This window comes from Vanellus vanellus (genome assembly GCF_965231255.1).
Source record: "Vanellus vanellus genome assembly, chromosome: 4".
NCBI lineage: Eukaryota > Metazoa > Chordata > Aves > Charadriiformes > Charadriidae > Vanellus > Vanellus vanellus.
This window is the reverse complement of record NC_138909.1, coordinates 72342095-72358551: the sequence shown is the minus strand read 5'-3', so window position 1 is coordinate 72358551 and position 16457 is coordinate 72342095. Positions and strand designations below refer to the sequence as shown.

The 16457-nt window shown below is 46.0% G+C and overlaps 1 protein-coding gene across 1 annotated transcript in view; it reads left to right on the top strand.

Annotated features, from left to right (window-relative positions):
• Positions 1-993: 993 nt before the first annotated feature.
• Positions 994-16457, top strand: part of CORIN (corin, serine peptidase) — a gene marked incomplete at its 5' end in the record, with an annotated part of 169266 nt that continues 153802 nt past the window's right edge. The window contains one exon of the mRNA XM_082482177.1: positions 994-1068. Coding sequence (XP_082338303.1) covers positions 994-1068 — 75 coding nt within the window. The remainder of the gene's footprint in view (positions 1069-16457) is intronic.

The following is a 16457-nucleotide window of genomic DNA, read 5'->3' as shown; positions in this document are numbered from 1 at the left end:
GTCCTCATCGCGCGGGAGGGACAGGGCACGACAGGCTTGCGTGGCCCACGGAGGGGGAGGGAGCCGGAGAAACCTGTCGCCGGCTCCGGGGGAGCTTCCTCCCGCCGGCGCCCCTTCCCCTCCGGTTCTGCTGTGCCAGCGGCAGCGCCCGGCGCCGCTTTCAGCCCTCTTTTTGGAGACACGGAGGGTGGGCTGGGGAAAGGGAAGCCGCTGTGCTGCGGGGGGAAGCGTTGCAGTCCACGTAGGTGCGAAACTTCCTATCCCTGGAGTGAAACGAAAGCCTTTGCATGACCGTAACGTAAAATAAAGAGCATCCAGCAGGCCGGCGCCCGGGAACCGCGGATGGATGGACCCGGCGGCCCGGCCCGGACTCGCCGCCCCCGGCTCTGAACTCCGCGCTCCATCCAACTTGGTGAGCTGCGAGCGCCGCTCGCTCCGCGTCCCGGGGCGGCTTCGGATCGCTTCAGCAGCGAAGTGCGCATCCGGGCGGCCCCGGGGGCTCACCGGCAGCTCCGGGCGCTGCGGGGACAGCCCCGGCGAGCCAAGGTAAGGGGTGCGAGGGGCGAGCTCCGCAGGTGTCTGCCCCAGGCATCGCCCCTGGCTCAGGCTTCTCTTGCCACCTGAAGCCCTGCGAGGCGTCCTTCATCGGGGGCGGGAGGGGGGCAAAGGCTGTGCCCACCTCATCCGCCCTCCCTGGGGGACGGCTTTAGGGCGAAATTAGCAAGTGGGCTGGCTCTCAGCTTGTCCCCAAGGGGTAGAGCCTTGTGTGCAAAAGGGGTGGGGATGTGGCGGCTTTCTAGCCGAGGTTTATTATTATTGGGTGGAGGAGGAGGGAGGGGGAGTCTGCCAAGCAGACAAAATGCGGAGGCCCCCCCCGCCCGGCAAGTGTGTGTGTATGCGGGAGGCGGGCGGCCAGCTGCGGCTCCTCAAAGACTGAGGTAGAGAAGGGTGGGGGGGGTGGCCAAAGTAGAGAGGTTCAGCAGCAGCTAGAGCATGCTCTCCATGCAACAGTTCCCTGCCCTGCCTGCGGAGGAGGAGCGCTACAGGCAGGTCCTCTCCGCCAACCGGGTAAGGCGAGCCCGAGGGTGCTCCCCTCCGCGGTGGGGCCGCCTAGGGGCCACGGGGACGGGGGCTTGCGAGGGCGGCTGGCTCCGCCGCTCGGCGACCCCCGAGTGCCGGGGGTGGCGGACGGGAGAAGGGGAGCGCGGCCGCCGCCGGTCCGGCGGGGAATCCTCCTGTGCTGCCGCCGCGGGGTTGAGCGGCAGGTTGCTCGGGCAAGCGGGGAAGGGGCGAGTCCCGCTCCATGCCCCGCGATGTGCCCTAGCGAGAGCAGACCCGTGGCTGGCAGGCAGAGACGGTGCCGCGTCCCCAGGAGGCGCGGTCTGGGGCGGGGGGCCGGGGGCAAGCGACTGCCCGCGCCCAACCTGCCGCGGCGAAGGCGTGCCAGGGCGCCCCCGTGGCGATACTTGGGCGGGAGAAGCGCGGGGACGGCCGACTTCAGGGTCGCGGGATGTAGGTGAGTCGCAGTTAACAACCGGTCGCTATTAGCGTTTCACGAAGAGCTTAGCGGCGCCCTCTCCCCGGTTCTCTCGCAAAGTCAGCAGCGAAGATCAACGGGGCTGATGTGCCCGTTCATTGCTGTGGCGCTGGAAGGAGCGGGGAGGAGTTGCGCCGAGCCCGACGGCAACAAGTCCGGCCGGGATTCGCAAGAGCCGAGTTTGGGCTTGACGTCCGGCAGGACAGCCGAGGCAGCCTCACCGGCGGCCCGTCTCCCGGGGAGCCGACGCACCGTGACCTCCTCCCCGGCGCGGTAGCAGCCTGCCGGCAGCAGCGAGGGCCCGCTTCAGCCTCGCGTAGGATGCAGCCTGGGGTCGAGTGGAGGGACTCCTTCCCCTCCAGGTGACCGGCGGGGCCGGGCGGCAGCGCTCCTGGTGGCGGTGCCGTTGCGGTGCCGGGCGGGCTGGCTGCCCTCCCCGCCGGCCGGAGCGCTGAGCCTGGTGCTGTAGCACCTGGAGAGGGCGACGGAGCTTTCCTGCGCTGTCACACCGGTCCGTGCGCCACCGACATGGCACAGCCGCGGGTTTCACGAGTTTGCAAATACGGCAGTGGACTTCAGGAGGATCGCTGCTCCGCTTGATTTAAAATGCAGAATCCTTGGACGCATTTCATGGCAGGCGACTGATTAATTAATTAACCTTTATTTTAAATTATTAGCAGTCTGGCTGAGATGGTGAAACTCTTAAGTGAAATCAAATATCTGGAGCTTTTAATGCATTCACGGGGTCTCATGGGAAGGTTTAGCTTTCAGCAGTAAAAATATGGGAATGGATTTTTCCATATGGCCACTTACACCCTTCCTGTGTTCCTAAAAGGTGGACCGGTCAGCAGGACTAAATCGTAATTCTTTAGTTGTGTTTTTGCAATGGATGCCTTAGTTGATCTCTGTTGTAAGCTTCTCAGGTACTGTAACATAGACTGCGTTGGATTAATGTGTCACTGAGTTAATCCAAACAACTGTAGAGGAATAACACAAGGAATTCTAGAACCACTCTGCTTATGCATCTCTGCAAAAGCTGGTGACATCTCCTGAGTGTTTTGGACATCAAGGTTCTGTGGAAAGCTGGGGGCTCCTCCAGGGGACAGGGGAATCCTGATCAATGTCCAAACCTCCTGTAGAAAGGAAATGCTTATGACTTCTCTTCTCCCCCAACCACCTATGGGGTACCCCGACAGCTGGGGTTTTTCTGCTCACGGGGAAGCCTGGCTCTTCAGCCTTGCATATAATCGTCACCCAGCACATATTTTTAATGAAACCACCAGTACTCGTTTTCCTGAGAGTGCTGTCAGGGTGGTGAGCCAGGCAGCACAGCCCACTTGCCCAGATTAGAGGAGTCTGCTTGTGCTCTGTTAGAATCTGATGGGACTGTCAGGACAAAACACTGTATTTCCTCAGTCCTTTGGAGCTGGGACTATAAAATAGTGAAGAAAACATTTGCTTCCTCTGCAGAAATCTTTGCTGGCGCTCGACTGTGTGCCTGTGGTAGATAACTCGAGTGTGCAGTGAATCAAAAGTATACGACAGTTTGAAATGTGTCATGACTGGAGGTGTTCTGTAAAATGTGCACTGTGCACATGGCAATTTAATATATCTGTATTATTGTTTAGCTGTTAATTATGTATTAGATGATGTCTGCAGATATAAATGAACACCAGGACTGTTAACAGTGCCAGTAATTATTTAAAAACACAGGCTTACTTGAGTGTAGCAGGCTTTTTTTTGTTTTGTTTTGCTAAGCTGATATACATGTTTAGGTCTTGGCACTCTGCTCCCTCGAGGAACATTACTGTCCTGCCGTTATACTAAGTCCATATCTTGCCAGACACATCCTTTCTTGTCATTACTTGCATGGCCAAGCAAGGAGTGCGTGCAGAGGCTGAGGTGGATAAGCACCCAGATAGAAATCTCATTTGCCAGGAAGGGAATGGTCCTTCCAGGAGAAGGCGGAACAGGCAAGGGAATATTGGGGTGGTTACACCCAGTGAAGAAACCCAGTGGCTCCTGCTCTCACCACTTCTCAAATGCTCTAACCAACAAATGCTGAATAAGCCCTTTGTACACAAGCGGGAAGATGGTGCTTCCATTGGTGTGGCCTAGTGGCTGTTTGGGCTCTGTGAGTCTTTGCCATATGGAGACCCAGCAGATTGAGGCCATCCCAATAAAGCAGGCACAATGTGAGCACTCTAAGCACTTCCTTAAGAGATGGGAGCTGTGGCTTTGACCGCACCTGGACCAGGAGGCCGTGGATACCAGGTCATCTGCTTTCAGGTGGAGCAGCACACACGGTGAGGCAGTTACACACGACGGCACGATCTCCTGGTGTGGTCTGGTTTTAAAAGATGGTGGCTACTGCTACGTTGTGTGGGAAGAGTCGAATCCTGTCAGCGTGTCAGGTATCCTCTGCCAGATGAATGCCTTGTTTCTGAATGCCAGCCAGGGTTTGGCAGGGGCGGGCGTCAGCCCACTTGCAGCAGTTCTAGGCTTGCACATGTAGCCTAGGCCCTTCCAAATGTGGTGGGCAGACACCTCCTGATTTTTAAATGCCTTCAGGATGAAGCAGCTAAGCACCGGGGTTTCAGGGGGACAGTCTGATTACAGTTTGAAATACTGATGTTTCTACTCTGTCCTAGTTTCTTTCCCTACCACAAAGAAACAGACCTTACAAATAGCAGGCTGGGTAAGTATAGTTCTCCAGTACCAGGGGAGAAAGGTGGATGATATCCCCTGGTGAAGTGATGGATTGTCACAGTAGGACAAAGAAAGCTTAAATACTCCTTTACAAGGTCTTCATTCACAGAACAACCTCTGAAGACAGTGGCCGGACAGGCTGCAGCTTGACTACTCTCATTGCCTCTGTATTTTTAATACTAGTGACCTTCTGCAGTTAGGTTTTTTTTTTCATGTGAGGGTGTGCAGTTTTGTCTGAAACTGTCCTGAGCCTTAGTCTGGGTGCCAGTGTGTTAAGTCTCCCTCCACTTGCTGGGATCTGTGACTGTGGCAGTTAATATGTGTGTGAGGTGGGTCCTTGCTTCCTGAGGCTGCATGAGGAAAAACTGGGGGGAGAAGGGGGGAGGAAGAGTGCCTGGGCCTTGCCTAGGTGGCTTTTTTCTTTGGCTCAGGTCGCAGCCTCTGTGTCCTCCGTCCGGCCCGGACTGCCCCCTCTCCCTGCGGCAGCGGAGCGGGCTGGCTAGCGCAGGTCAAGCCGGGCGGCGCGGCGTGCCGCGGCGCTGGGGGGTTCCCAGCCACAGCCGCCTTGCCCGGCAGTGCTGAAGGACGCGGGGCAAGGGGAGGGGGGGGACACGGACATTCGTGGGTGCCTTTCCCAGTCCGCAGCCCCCCGACAGAAGAATACGATGCCGATCGCATCCCTTCCGTCTGTCCCCCGCCCCTCTATAAATAACTCTTGCTGGGCTGACCTGTCAGATTCCCCCGGCAGAGCGGATCCCCTGACCCAGGCCGCCTGCAGTGGAAACTCTGAATGCAAAAAATACCGTAGTAAAAATAGAGCGGCCGGGTAGCCCCTCCGGCAGGTCCTAGCGCCGGGGCCCGGTGGCTCTCGGTGCCGCACCGGCCCTGGCGCTGAGCGTTCCCCTCACGCTAACGGCTCCTCTCGCGCTGGGGGGAGTGTGTGTGTGGGGGGGGTGTCCTCTCACGCCAACGGCTCCCCTCAGGCCAACGGCTCCCCTGGCGCGAACGGCTCGCGCCTCCCGCCGCCCGGGTCTGCGCTGCCTCAGCACCGCTCGGCGTACGGCGCTGCCCCCCCCTCCTCCCCATCCAAATCGATGCGCGCTTTAATACCCTAATGGTGAACGCTTTTCTCCCTTTTTTTTTAACTGTCAGATGGAAGCATAATTCATTTCTGCTATTCTGCTGTGGAACAGGTAGTTCTCTTCCAAGTAGTGTTTTTAATTTCGGCTTGTGTTTCTAATCAGCAAACAGGAAAGAAATATGGGTAGTGGTTTAATATCCTAAATGTAAAAATAATAATGAGACAACAATCAAGCAAGAGCTTGCTGTTTCAAAAAGAGATGAGAATCTTGCTACTTCTGAAGTCCAAATTAGATTTCATCCTGTGCCTACCTTGTGCAGAAGACTGCTCCCCTGAAGAGACCGATTCTCTTCAGCTGTGGTTTCATGCCACTATAACTTAAGGTGATGCTTGTGATTATTTATTTATTCATATGCTGTTATTTCTGGTTGTTTTACCTGTGAAATCTGAATATCTGGAGGTTAAAGTTAGTGAGAGATACCAGAAAGAGTTGTCTGATTGCTGCTACGCCTTCTCCTGCTGGTGCGTCCATGTTGCAGCTCCTGGCCCTTGGTGCCCCCTGGAGCAGGACCTGCTCTGGGTGTAGTGGTGGGGTGGCCAAGCACCTGCACAGCCACTTGCTCACCACCCTCTGTCCTGCGGGACAGGGGAGAAAACAGGAAGAATGAGAGTGAGAAAGCTCATGGGTCAGGATAAAGGCTGGAGAATTGTTTACCAATTACTGTTGTGGGCAAAGCAGACTCGACTGAGGACTCAAGTGAGCACACCTCAGGAGAAGGACTTGGGGCTGTTGGTTGATGAGAAGCTCAACATGAGCTGGCAATGTGCACTTGCAGCCTGGAAAGCCAACCGTATCCTGGGCTACATCAAAATAAGCGTGGCCCGCAGGTTGAGGGAGGTGATTCTGCCCGTCTACTCCACTCTGGTTACACCCCACCTGGAGTATTGCGTCCAGCTCTAGAGCCCCTGACATAAGAAGGACAGTTCAGCCTGGAGAAGAGAAGGCTCTGGGGTGACCTTCGAGTATCTGAAGGCCTATAAGAAAGCTGGAGGGGGGCTTTTTACAAGGGCTTGTAGTGATAAGACAAGGAACAATGGCTTCAAACTGGAAGAGGGAAGATTTAGATTAGGTATCAGGAACAAATTTTTCACTCTGAGCGTGTGAGACACTGGAACAAGTTGCCCAGGGAAGTTGTGGATGCCCCATCCCTGCAAGTGCTCAAGACAGGCTTGGGGCTTTGAACAACATGGTCTAGTAGGAGGTGTCCTTGCCCATGGAACTAGATGATCTTTAGGGTCCCTTCTAACCTAAACCATTCTATGATTCTATGACTGGAGGAAATGAAGTTTATTACTGATTAATATAAATATTTAATTACTGATTCATGTATTGTGAAACAAAAAAAAAGAAGCAAGCATTCAAACACTTGTGAAAAACACCTCTCCTCCCCCATTCCCAGGCTCAGCCTCACTTAAGATTCCTCTCCTCCCACCTTTTTATCATTGCAGGTGGCACTCAGCTCCTTCAGTGGTGAAATCAGTGGCACAGGGGAAGACTGTGATTCTTCTCTGCTATTCCTTGCTTCTCACTCTTCCTCTTCTCTGGTGTAGATCCTCCATGGTCCGCAGTCTGTTTGGGACTATCTGCTCTGCTATGGAGTACCTACTTCTCTGACCTCTGTGTCTGCACTGCTGTTCCTCACTCTTTTTCCATTTCTTCCTGTATGGTGTTTTTTTGACCTTTCTTAAATATGTTTTCACAGAGGCACCACCAGCTTGGCTGATGGGCTCAGCTGTGCCTTGTGTTGAGGAGCCAGCTGGAACTGGCCATGTCCAGCATGGGACAGCCCTTGGTGTCTTCTCACAGAGGCCACCCCTGCAGTTCCCCGACTGCCAGTAGCTTGTCACTTACACCTGGTACAGATGTCATGTAATCAGGGGCATAATTATCTAGAATCTGTGGCCACCTTATCATAGCATCAACTTGGGAAAGTATGTTTGCAGTGGCAAAGTATGTGGCAGTGTTACCTCTGTGGGTTACCACTGTGTCCCTCTTCCCCGATCCCCAAATCATGAAGGGATGAAATGAATCCAGCCATCATTCAGTTCCTTTTCACCATCTCTGTCATTAGAGTGGAAGCCCTGCAACATCTGCTTCTTTGGGTGCCACAAAATTTATAATTCTCTATTTTTGTTAGTGTCGTAGCCAGCATAAGGTCGTTTTCAGTGCATTGCCCTGTAGAAAGTGAAGAGGCTGAAAATCAGATACTGCCAGAGCTGCTTCGGAATGGTGAAGTTTATGCTTTGATGATTCAAGACCTGCCCCTCATTGCAAAGCATATTTCCCACAACAGTGTGCATTCTGTGGGACCTCAGCTTTTGTGTACGTGCTAAGTCAATGAATATTGCTTGGTTTTTTTTTTTTTTTTTGTTTTGTTTTTTTTTCAGAGAGGACAGACAAACTAAGGCAGTTTAAAAAAGTTTTCTCCATAGAATAATCCATGGGGGACAGCTCTTGTAAACCGGTAGGGAAGCAGACTGTCAGGTTGCATCATTGCAGGTGCTCCTATTAGCTACTGCTCTTCCTGAATTCCAAGACTCACTTTTTCTTGCAAAAGAAGCATTTTCTGTATTGAACATTTGAGGCGTCTTCACCCAGTCCTTAGAGGAAAGGAAGTGAAAGTAGACGTGAGTTTACTTGTTTGGGACTGCATCAGGCTGCATCTATTCCGATTCATGTGTTGTAGTCCAGAGAGAGTTCAAGATCAATGCTCAGTGGATGGTGCTCATGCTTTGGGACCGGCTGATCAAAGTCTGTCTTTCCCCTCTCCTCTTCCTCGAACCTATAACACTTAGTTCTGCCATATACAGAACCTAGTGTTTTAAAAACTAATATACTAGAATCTTCTACATTCTGATCTGTTTGGTACCAGAGATATTTAACTTAACAGTGATTTAACTGTAATAGTAATTGCCCAGAGCAGTGCCATTGCTCGTCACCTCAGAGAGCTCCTAGTTTCAAAACAGTCTATACTGTCACTGCAATATTACTGAAAGTTATTTGAGAGTGTTTCAGGCTCAGGAAGCATTTCCTGGGAAAGGAGACACTCATTTTTCCTCCTTGCTGCCTCTGAATGAAGCAATAAGGAATCACTTACGTGCTCCTTGCATTGTTCATCTCATTAGATTTCAGAAAGCAGTCAGTGCATTCTCTTAGAAATAAAACCACTGGTAGCATTGAGGAGCTTTCCATCCCAGGTCGCTCAGACCTGCAGCTCTGCATTTATGTAATATTACAGCATATATCTGTAATATGTCTGCTCTGGACTTCCACGGGCCAGTGGTGCGACGTGGAGATTTCTTGCATTACTCCTGTTTCTGATGTCAGATGTTTTGCTGGGTGGATTGTTTTGCCTATGTTAAAGTTGTCCCAGAACCAGTGGGACCTGGAGATCATAGAAGCAGAATATGCTATAGTTGTCAGGCTTTCCCCAACCTCGTGCATTTTCGCATCTTGAGGAAGAAACACAGATGGCTGAGCCTACCTTGGCTTAACAGCCTGTGCATTTTTGCTATCATTGTTGAGGGACAGACATTGCTGAGAGATAGCTTCTTGTTTGAAGGATGCTAGTTCTGTGCGTGTATGAATATTATCCTAGTGGATAATATATCGGAAAGAATACCAGGAACTGTAGAGTAAGTAGCTATCTTTTTTTTTTTTTTTCTTGCTGTTTGATTTGTAGCAACCATATAACAAAAGAATTAAGTGGTAAATGCCTTTTTTAAGCTTCGGTTTGTTCCTGCTTAGCCATTTTAAAGGTGTAAGTTTAAATGTAAGTTTAAATAATTCATAGTGCATGTAGACAAGGCTGGAAAGGAAGTCTGAAATGACGACTGAACGTGTTTAGAAGTTATTAACAAGTCTCCTTTTCCCTATAAAGTCAGAGTATATGGGATAATGTTGATAGTGGTCTGGAAGGGCTAAGAGCCCAGATGGCTTCCATTTGCTTTTTCCTCATCATAGATAGGATTATTATGTGACTCTTGGAGATTTCCAAAGAAAATGTGAATGGGAGGAAAGCTGGCATCCATTTTAGGGATGACAATTAAATTGAATAGTCCTAGCCATAAATACAGTAGGACTTTTCATCTTTGACAAAATAATTCACCAGATTTTTATTGTTTAAGTGACTTAAATGGAAGCTTTTATACTACAAATGCTTATGTGCTCCATAAACCTTTGATAGTATATCAACGTCATAGTCAATGCGTACACCAGTGTAAGTGCCTTGTTAACCCACTTAATCTTGAGTTTTCTGTATCAGCTCGTTGTTCCATAACTTCAACAATAATGAATAGGTTTAATCTCTAGTCACCTCTTCAGTTATTTCTGTCAAGATGTCCTGGTAGTTTCAAAAAATATCCTTCTCTTCATTTTCTCCTACTGAAGCAAAATGTTCAAAGATTACATGTTTCTGAACAAAGTGGTATCCTATAAAAAAATGAATGAGTCACCTCTACATTTTATAGGTAGTAGGTTATCGACCTGTGATACATTGTGTAAGTTCATTTTCATCTTTGGGAAGAGGACAAATAAATATCCAGCTGTGCTGAACAGATGAAGCTTTTCTTTGACTCTAAACTATGTCCTTTCCTTTGATTAATATTGCTGCTGCTTTTATCCTTGGTCCCAGGGTTAGTATATTTTTATTCACAATCCAGAAAAAAGTCAGTAATGTAAACTTAACATTACACATTCAAATCCAAAATTTTAATTTTTTCTAGGCAGATGTTTATAGTATAAGCATAACCTATACATTTTAGAGAAAAATGAGTAAGAAATGCATGAAGCATAAGGAGACAAATGCTTCTAAGAATTTCTGCTATTTGTTTAGCTTGCATTCCAGCTTAGCATCCAATTCATGTCATTGAAAGCTGCTGATTTTAAATAGGTTAAGTGGTTGTATAATCAGCAATGCACACGGCACATATATCATGTACTTGTCACCTTCAAGTTCAGAAGTCTAAGCCTACTGATCAGCCATTACTAGGAAAAAAAAAAGGTATGTCCAATTATGAGGTACAGTTGCTTTGTGTGGGATGGGCCTTCTGGTGGGATTTCTACGCAGGGGGTGATAGATACACTGAATGGGAGCCACAGGGCAGTCAGCATTTCTTTTTGGCCTGTCTAGTTTTCCAGGCTTGAAAGTTACTTTTAAGAGGAGTTTTTCTTCTAACTTTATCCCTCCACCCTCTCAAATTTTTACTTTTTTTTTTTTTTTTATAAATCTTTTTATGGTCACAAATGAGGCCACTAAATTATTATTATTTTTTTATGGTTTCCAATTTTGCTTTCTGGTCCTAATGGCTCTTATGCAGGCATCTACTTACTGAATTCCCAGCAAAGCAGGAACCTGAAGTGAGTACTGTGTTACTCCCCTGCCTGTTGAATTGTGATTCTCAGCAATGTATAGCCAGAGACTAACCATTGCTGCTCTACTTGCTTAGCAAACCTCAATGCAGTGAACATCTGGGTAGTCAGGAAGGCATTAGAGTGGTCTCTGGGTGTGTTCAGAAAAACAGCATGGCGCTATTGAAACTGCCATGAGTAATTTTTGCAAGCCCTAGAAACTTAAAGAAAACTAATAACCCCCAAAGCATAAATTCTGCATTAATTAAAGATTAATTTCCCCCGAACACTTTCCCACTGCATGCAGAGGTAGGCTGAATGGATGCTCATGTTCTGGTATTGAGAAATATCAGATAAAGCTAACCATAGTCTAGTTCCTAAAATTAATATCTTCCATAGACACTTCAGTTTCTGCAAAATCTTTGATATCTTCCATATGTTTACTAAATATTGCTCAGCTTAGGAGGCATGGCAACATCACACATCTTTGCTACCAGCTGTTAGTAATAAAAAAGAGAGAGCTTAGAATTGTAGTAAGTTTGCCATCAGATGAACTATTTCTTAATCTGTATATTCTTGAAGATTCAACAGAGTTCCATTGTAAATATGGGAAGCAACCATTGTTGCAGTTGCAAGTTTACATCAGTGAAATTATAAATAATTGTAAATATGTACAATATATAAGTAAGTATGTAAACAATTAACATTTATGCCAAAGTGGAATCATTATTCAGCAGCACTTCAAACATATTGCTATTGAAGAGGTGATACTACTGTTCTCTAGTAGTGGTGAATATCCTTTTTTCCCCCTCTCTCTAATTCAAATTTTGAAGAGTGATCAGTACTGACCCTATATGATGGGTAAATGGTGTGTCTAATTCTCATTTTAAATGAGGTGGAGAACAGTTACTGGTATCACACCAGGATACATGGAATGCAAGAAAATATTTTCTTTTCCACTTTCGCTCCTTTCCATGAGGTGTTAAGCATAGATCACCTGTAATGGAGAACCAAGGTCAATAGTTTGCATGTGAATAACTTTCCGATTTCTAAATCAAATCTCAGGGAGACCAATTATTACATTATTTATTTAGATTTATTTCAGTATCAAATAGATGCTTTTCAAAATGCCTTTATAATCCACTACGTTGCCAAGATAAAACACTGGAGCCGCTCCCAAAGGAACTGGATGAAATAAGCATAAGCTCTTCAGAGCTCTCCTGACCGTAGTGCTTATGTGTGAGTGACCAACTTATTTCCACCTCCCTCAAAGCCTTCAGAAAGGGAAGAATGAATTATGAAAGAGATGTTGCACCAGGAGCTAGCTCTCTTAAACTGAGCATATGCTGTGAGATAGTAACTTGGACACTGGTAACACCACTGGCAGCACAGCATTTATCTGTCATCCCGGATAAAAACAGATTTGGAACATGGTGTGTTGGTGGCTCTGATAGCTGGTTGTACCTCAGCTAGAAAGTTCAAAGCGAGGGTGGTTATGTTTGAGGAATCTGCAGTCACGCTGCTTGGACTGCACTGTAGGCATACTCTAAAGGAGATTTAGCTTGACAGGGAGCAGTGCAAGGTCTCAAACACACGGATAACTGGAACACTGTAGTTGTGTTTGGATTTTGTTTCAGCAAACTTACCGCTCACTGTCTCTGTCTCAAACTGAAGCTGGAGAAACATCAGAACTGCATTGTCACAGAGCTGGGTGAGACATAGCTGAATGTCACCTTGTCTCTTCTCTGCTTCTCATGCATATGTCCACAATTCCTCAGTTCCAAAGTGGTCTCAGTGGCTCACAAAACTGCTGAAATTGTTTATCAGGAGTTAAGAACCCCAAGTTTGTGTGACAGAAAGGAAGGAAAGAATACCACATCAACTTTCATTGGTCTGGATTGGTGACTTCTGGTGATGCCTGGTTTGGATTTGTACTACGCTGTGTCTCATGCTGGATTAATAACAGCTTGAAAGCTCACCTGAACAGAAGTGGCAAATGGGTCTCTACAGTAGTCTGAAAGGCAAAAAATCACCTTACTTCACACAGTGTGTCTTCTGTACACAGAAGAAACCTCACTGACACAGTTTTACTCTACTTTAAGTGAAAATCTAAGTCAGGAATGTCAAAGGTGTTTCAGGTTTCTGGTTCAGCCAAAAGAATCTGGCTGGACATGGCGTCTACCACCAACCGAATATTTCTTTTGGAAAGATGTGCCCAGCTTTATATGACGCCTCCCTTACTGGGATAATGTGTATTTCAGATTGGCATGATGACTCAATATGTTTATATTTCTGTGGTTAAATTAGGGGTAAACCAGAGTATTTTATTTCATGGATGGGAAAGGAGGTCTGGTCATCAAAATGAACTTTGAATGAGTTATGCCAGCAATTTGTAATTTGCCTGAGGATATGGAGTTTCCTGGGAGAATTTACAGGATTACAGTGAACTTTAATTATCAGGAAAATTAGTGCATTTCATTGTGCAAATAACAATTCATGTGATAATAACATGCATCTCATGTTTGCTGGCTTGCTGTATGAAAAGACTTGGGTTTTTTTCTGCCTTGCTGTATGAAAAGTTTATTTTTTCTCTAAATTGCACTATTTCCTTTCAGAATAACCATGGCACTTTTGTTCTTCAATTTATGTACACTGGAATTTGAGTATTACTTGTATTTGCAGACAAAAGCTGCTTAGTATCCAATTTCTTATGCTGCCTTAACATTCATCCTTCAGTTGGTCCCTTTCAGTTTGGCTCTTTGATTTCTCTAACACTTAAAATGAAAGATTATGCAAAACCTTGTTTCCAGTGACTTTTTGCCTGTTCCTGTTTTTAGCATGTCACTTTACCTGTGTCTTTGGAGGATTTATCTTACACTTTCTACTTGTTACAGTGACTATTAAAGGACGGTGTTAACATTTTTTTGATGATAAAGTAGTCAAATAGAAGTTTATTGCTGAATCCCAAATTTGCATGTGAACAGGACAGAACTGATAAAAAATGTATAACGTTTGCAGCTTCTCTTACTCACTCTCAGGCATTTGAATATTGTGAATTGGTCAAAAGAGGCTGTAAGAACAAGTATGTTTAAATTTATATATGCTGTTTTGTGTTTAGCATTGACACTTCATGTGTTCAGGTTTTGCTCTGTAGCCATGAGAACTGGGAACTAAGTCCCTTACAGGGAAAGGAAAGTTGTAATGTTTGGTATGGTGAGGTGAATCCAATACCTAGATGTTGTGATCTTAAGACCAGCATCATGATATTTGCTAAAATCACAGGAGCTGATAACAGAGCACTTCTTCAACATTAGAAGTGGAAAAATATCAAGGATATGGAAAGAACTGCAGATAGTTTTCATAATCTAACATATTTTCCATACATGAACTATTGCTTGGCTAGATAGCAGATTCTTCGATGGAATTATAGGGACTTCTACAAGGCCACCTGTTTACTGCCCCCTAATGACATTCTTTCTGCAGTTCATGGTAGTACTTCCATGTCTTCTTTCCACTTCTTTCTACCATAAACGCTACATAGTACTTTGGTGTATGGTTTGCTCAAGATATTTTGATGCTTCTGATTGAACAGTTGTCTTATACATTTCTTTGTTGAGACCCATCATGCATAGAAGATACTGACAGTAGGCCGTTAGCCCTAATGATATTTCTTTATTGGGAGAACATCTGTTAGGTTCGTGGTGACAACAGCAGGAGATATTTTTGTCAAAGGCTGATACCGTGATTCAGACTGTGGATTATACCATGATTCAGGCTTAGATACTTTTTGTGTCTAAAAGGAAAACTGCATACTACCATAGGCTTTTCACCCATAAATCTTAATGTAATCTGTCATTTCTGTGCTTTAATATGACAGACATGTTATTGAAATAACACCCATGAGATCAACTTCTCCCCACATCTTGCCGAATATAAGCTGTGAATTTTGGTCCTATGAATTTTTAGTCTTTCCGTAGTCAGATGGGACTGTATTTTTTTTTTTCATCTTACTTTTTTTCTGCCTCTGCGGTTTCAGAAAATCAACTGTCAGCAGTCTGATCCAGCAGTCCTAGATAAGCCTAGGATTTTAAAAAAATCTTTACTGAAATGAGCTCAGAGCTACTTCCTGGTGTATTTCCTTTGTTGCAGTCATTACTGAAAGAATGGCACTCAGGTAAGCAGTGGTTAATGGCATTTCATTAGGGACAGATTTTTTTAGCTGTCAGAAGAAATTATCTCATGTTCTTAAGCATCCTGTATTCTGGCTATATTCTTGTTTAATACAAGGCCTGATTGTATTAAAAGCAAATAACTTGTTGCCTTAAAACCCAAACACTGACATTTTCTAACTGTGGTGCACACAGTATTTAATCGAAAAAAGTCTTTGTTGAATCAGGTTGTCTAACAACAGTGGTAGGAAGAGAACTTGCACCAGTATTCTTCAAGTATTGAGAATACGTTTTGGTTCAGTGCTGTGCTAAATCTATTTTATGCCAAAATCTCCAGCGTTTAGGGTTGGTTTCTTTCAGTCTGCCCTCAAGGATTCTACTTCTAAGTAATCTTTATCTCCCTTGGAAAGGGAGATAAACGTGTACCTACAAGGTGCCTCAGTCTTACAGACTTAGTGATTCAGAGAAACTGTTGACCACAGAGAGAGTTGAAGGAGGCTGGTTTCTTATCTTGGCCACTAACCTGGAAGTTTGAAGTGAGCCAAGTGAAAAAGCATGTAGCACCCCTGTTTCCTTCTACAGGCCCATTTTTATCTGAAGATTCCATTATTTATGCCTCTATTCCATTATTTATTAGAATTGAGAGGACAGAGCACGTCTGAAATTTATGCAGATACCATTGGAATACCACTTAAAACTGCTGCATGTATTCTTTGTGTATTGCAATATTTGGTGGCAAGAGGAAAAGAAATGGTATCAAGGAATATATAAAGAATCATAGAATCATAGAATGGTTTAGGTTGGAAAGGACCTTGAAGATCATCGAGTTCCAACCCCCCTGCCATAGGCAGGGACACCTCCCACTAGACCAGGTTGCCCAAGACCACGTCCAGCCTGGCCTTGAACACCTCTAGGGATGGGGCCTCAACAAGCTCTCTGGGCAACCTATTCCAGTGCCTTACCACCCTCAGAGTGAAAAACTTCTTCCTAATGTTCAATCTGAACCTGCCCTCTTCCAGTTTAAAGCCATTCCCCCTTGTCCTATTGCTAAATGCCCTAGTAAAAAGTCCTTCCCCAGCTCTCCTGTAGGCCCCCTTTAGGTACAGGAAGGCCGCAATAAGATCTCCCCAGAGCCTTGTCTTCTCCAGGCTGAACAGCCCCAACTCTTTCAGGCTCTCCTCATAGGTATAATGCATTTATGTTTGTCTATAGGACACTTTATTAAATTTTCATTGATGATAAAGGAACCACTAGGACTACCTCTAGTTTGATTTCATATTTACATCTAGTTTGATTTCATTTATTTATGGAAAAGTACTCATGTAGATGTTCAAGTGATGGAAATCTGGCATAACTGGAAAACTGGAAAAGCTAAGTTTATGCTTGCTGAGTCACCAATGATGGTTTTAAATAGGTTTAATGTTTTTCGTAAGGCCTTTTCCTGTAGAAGGGAAAAATACAACATGCTGTTTAGTTGCCTATAAATATTTACTTTGCTATTACACAAAACTAGCAATTGGTGGTGTTTAAGAGAAGCATGTCTTTCACAAT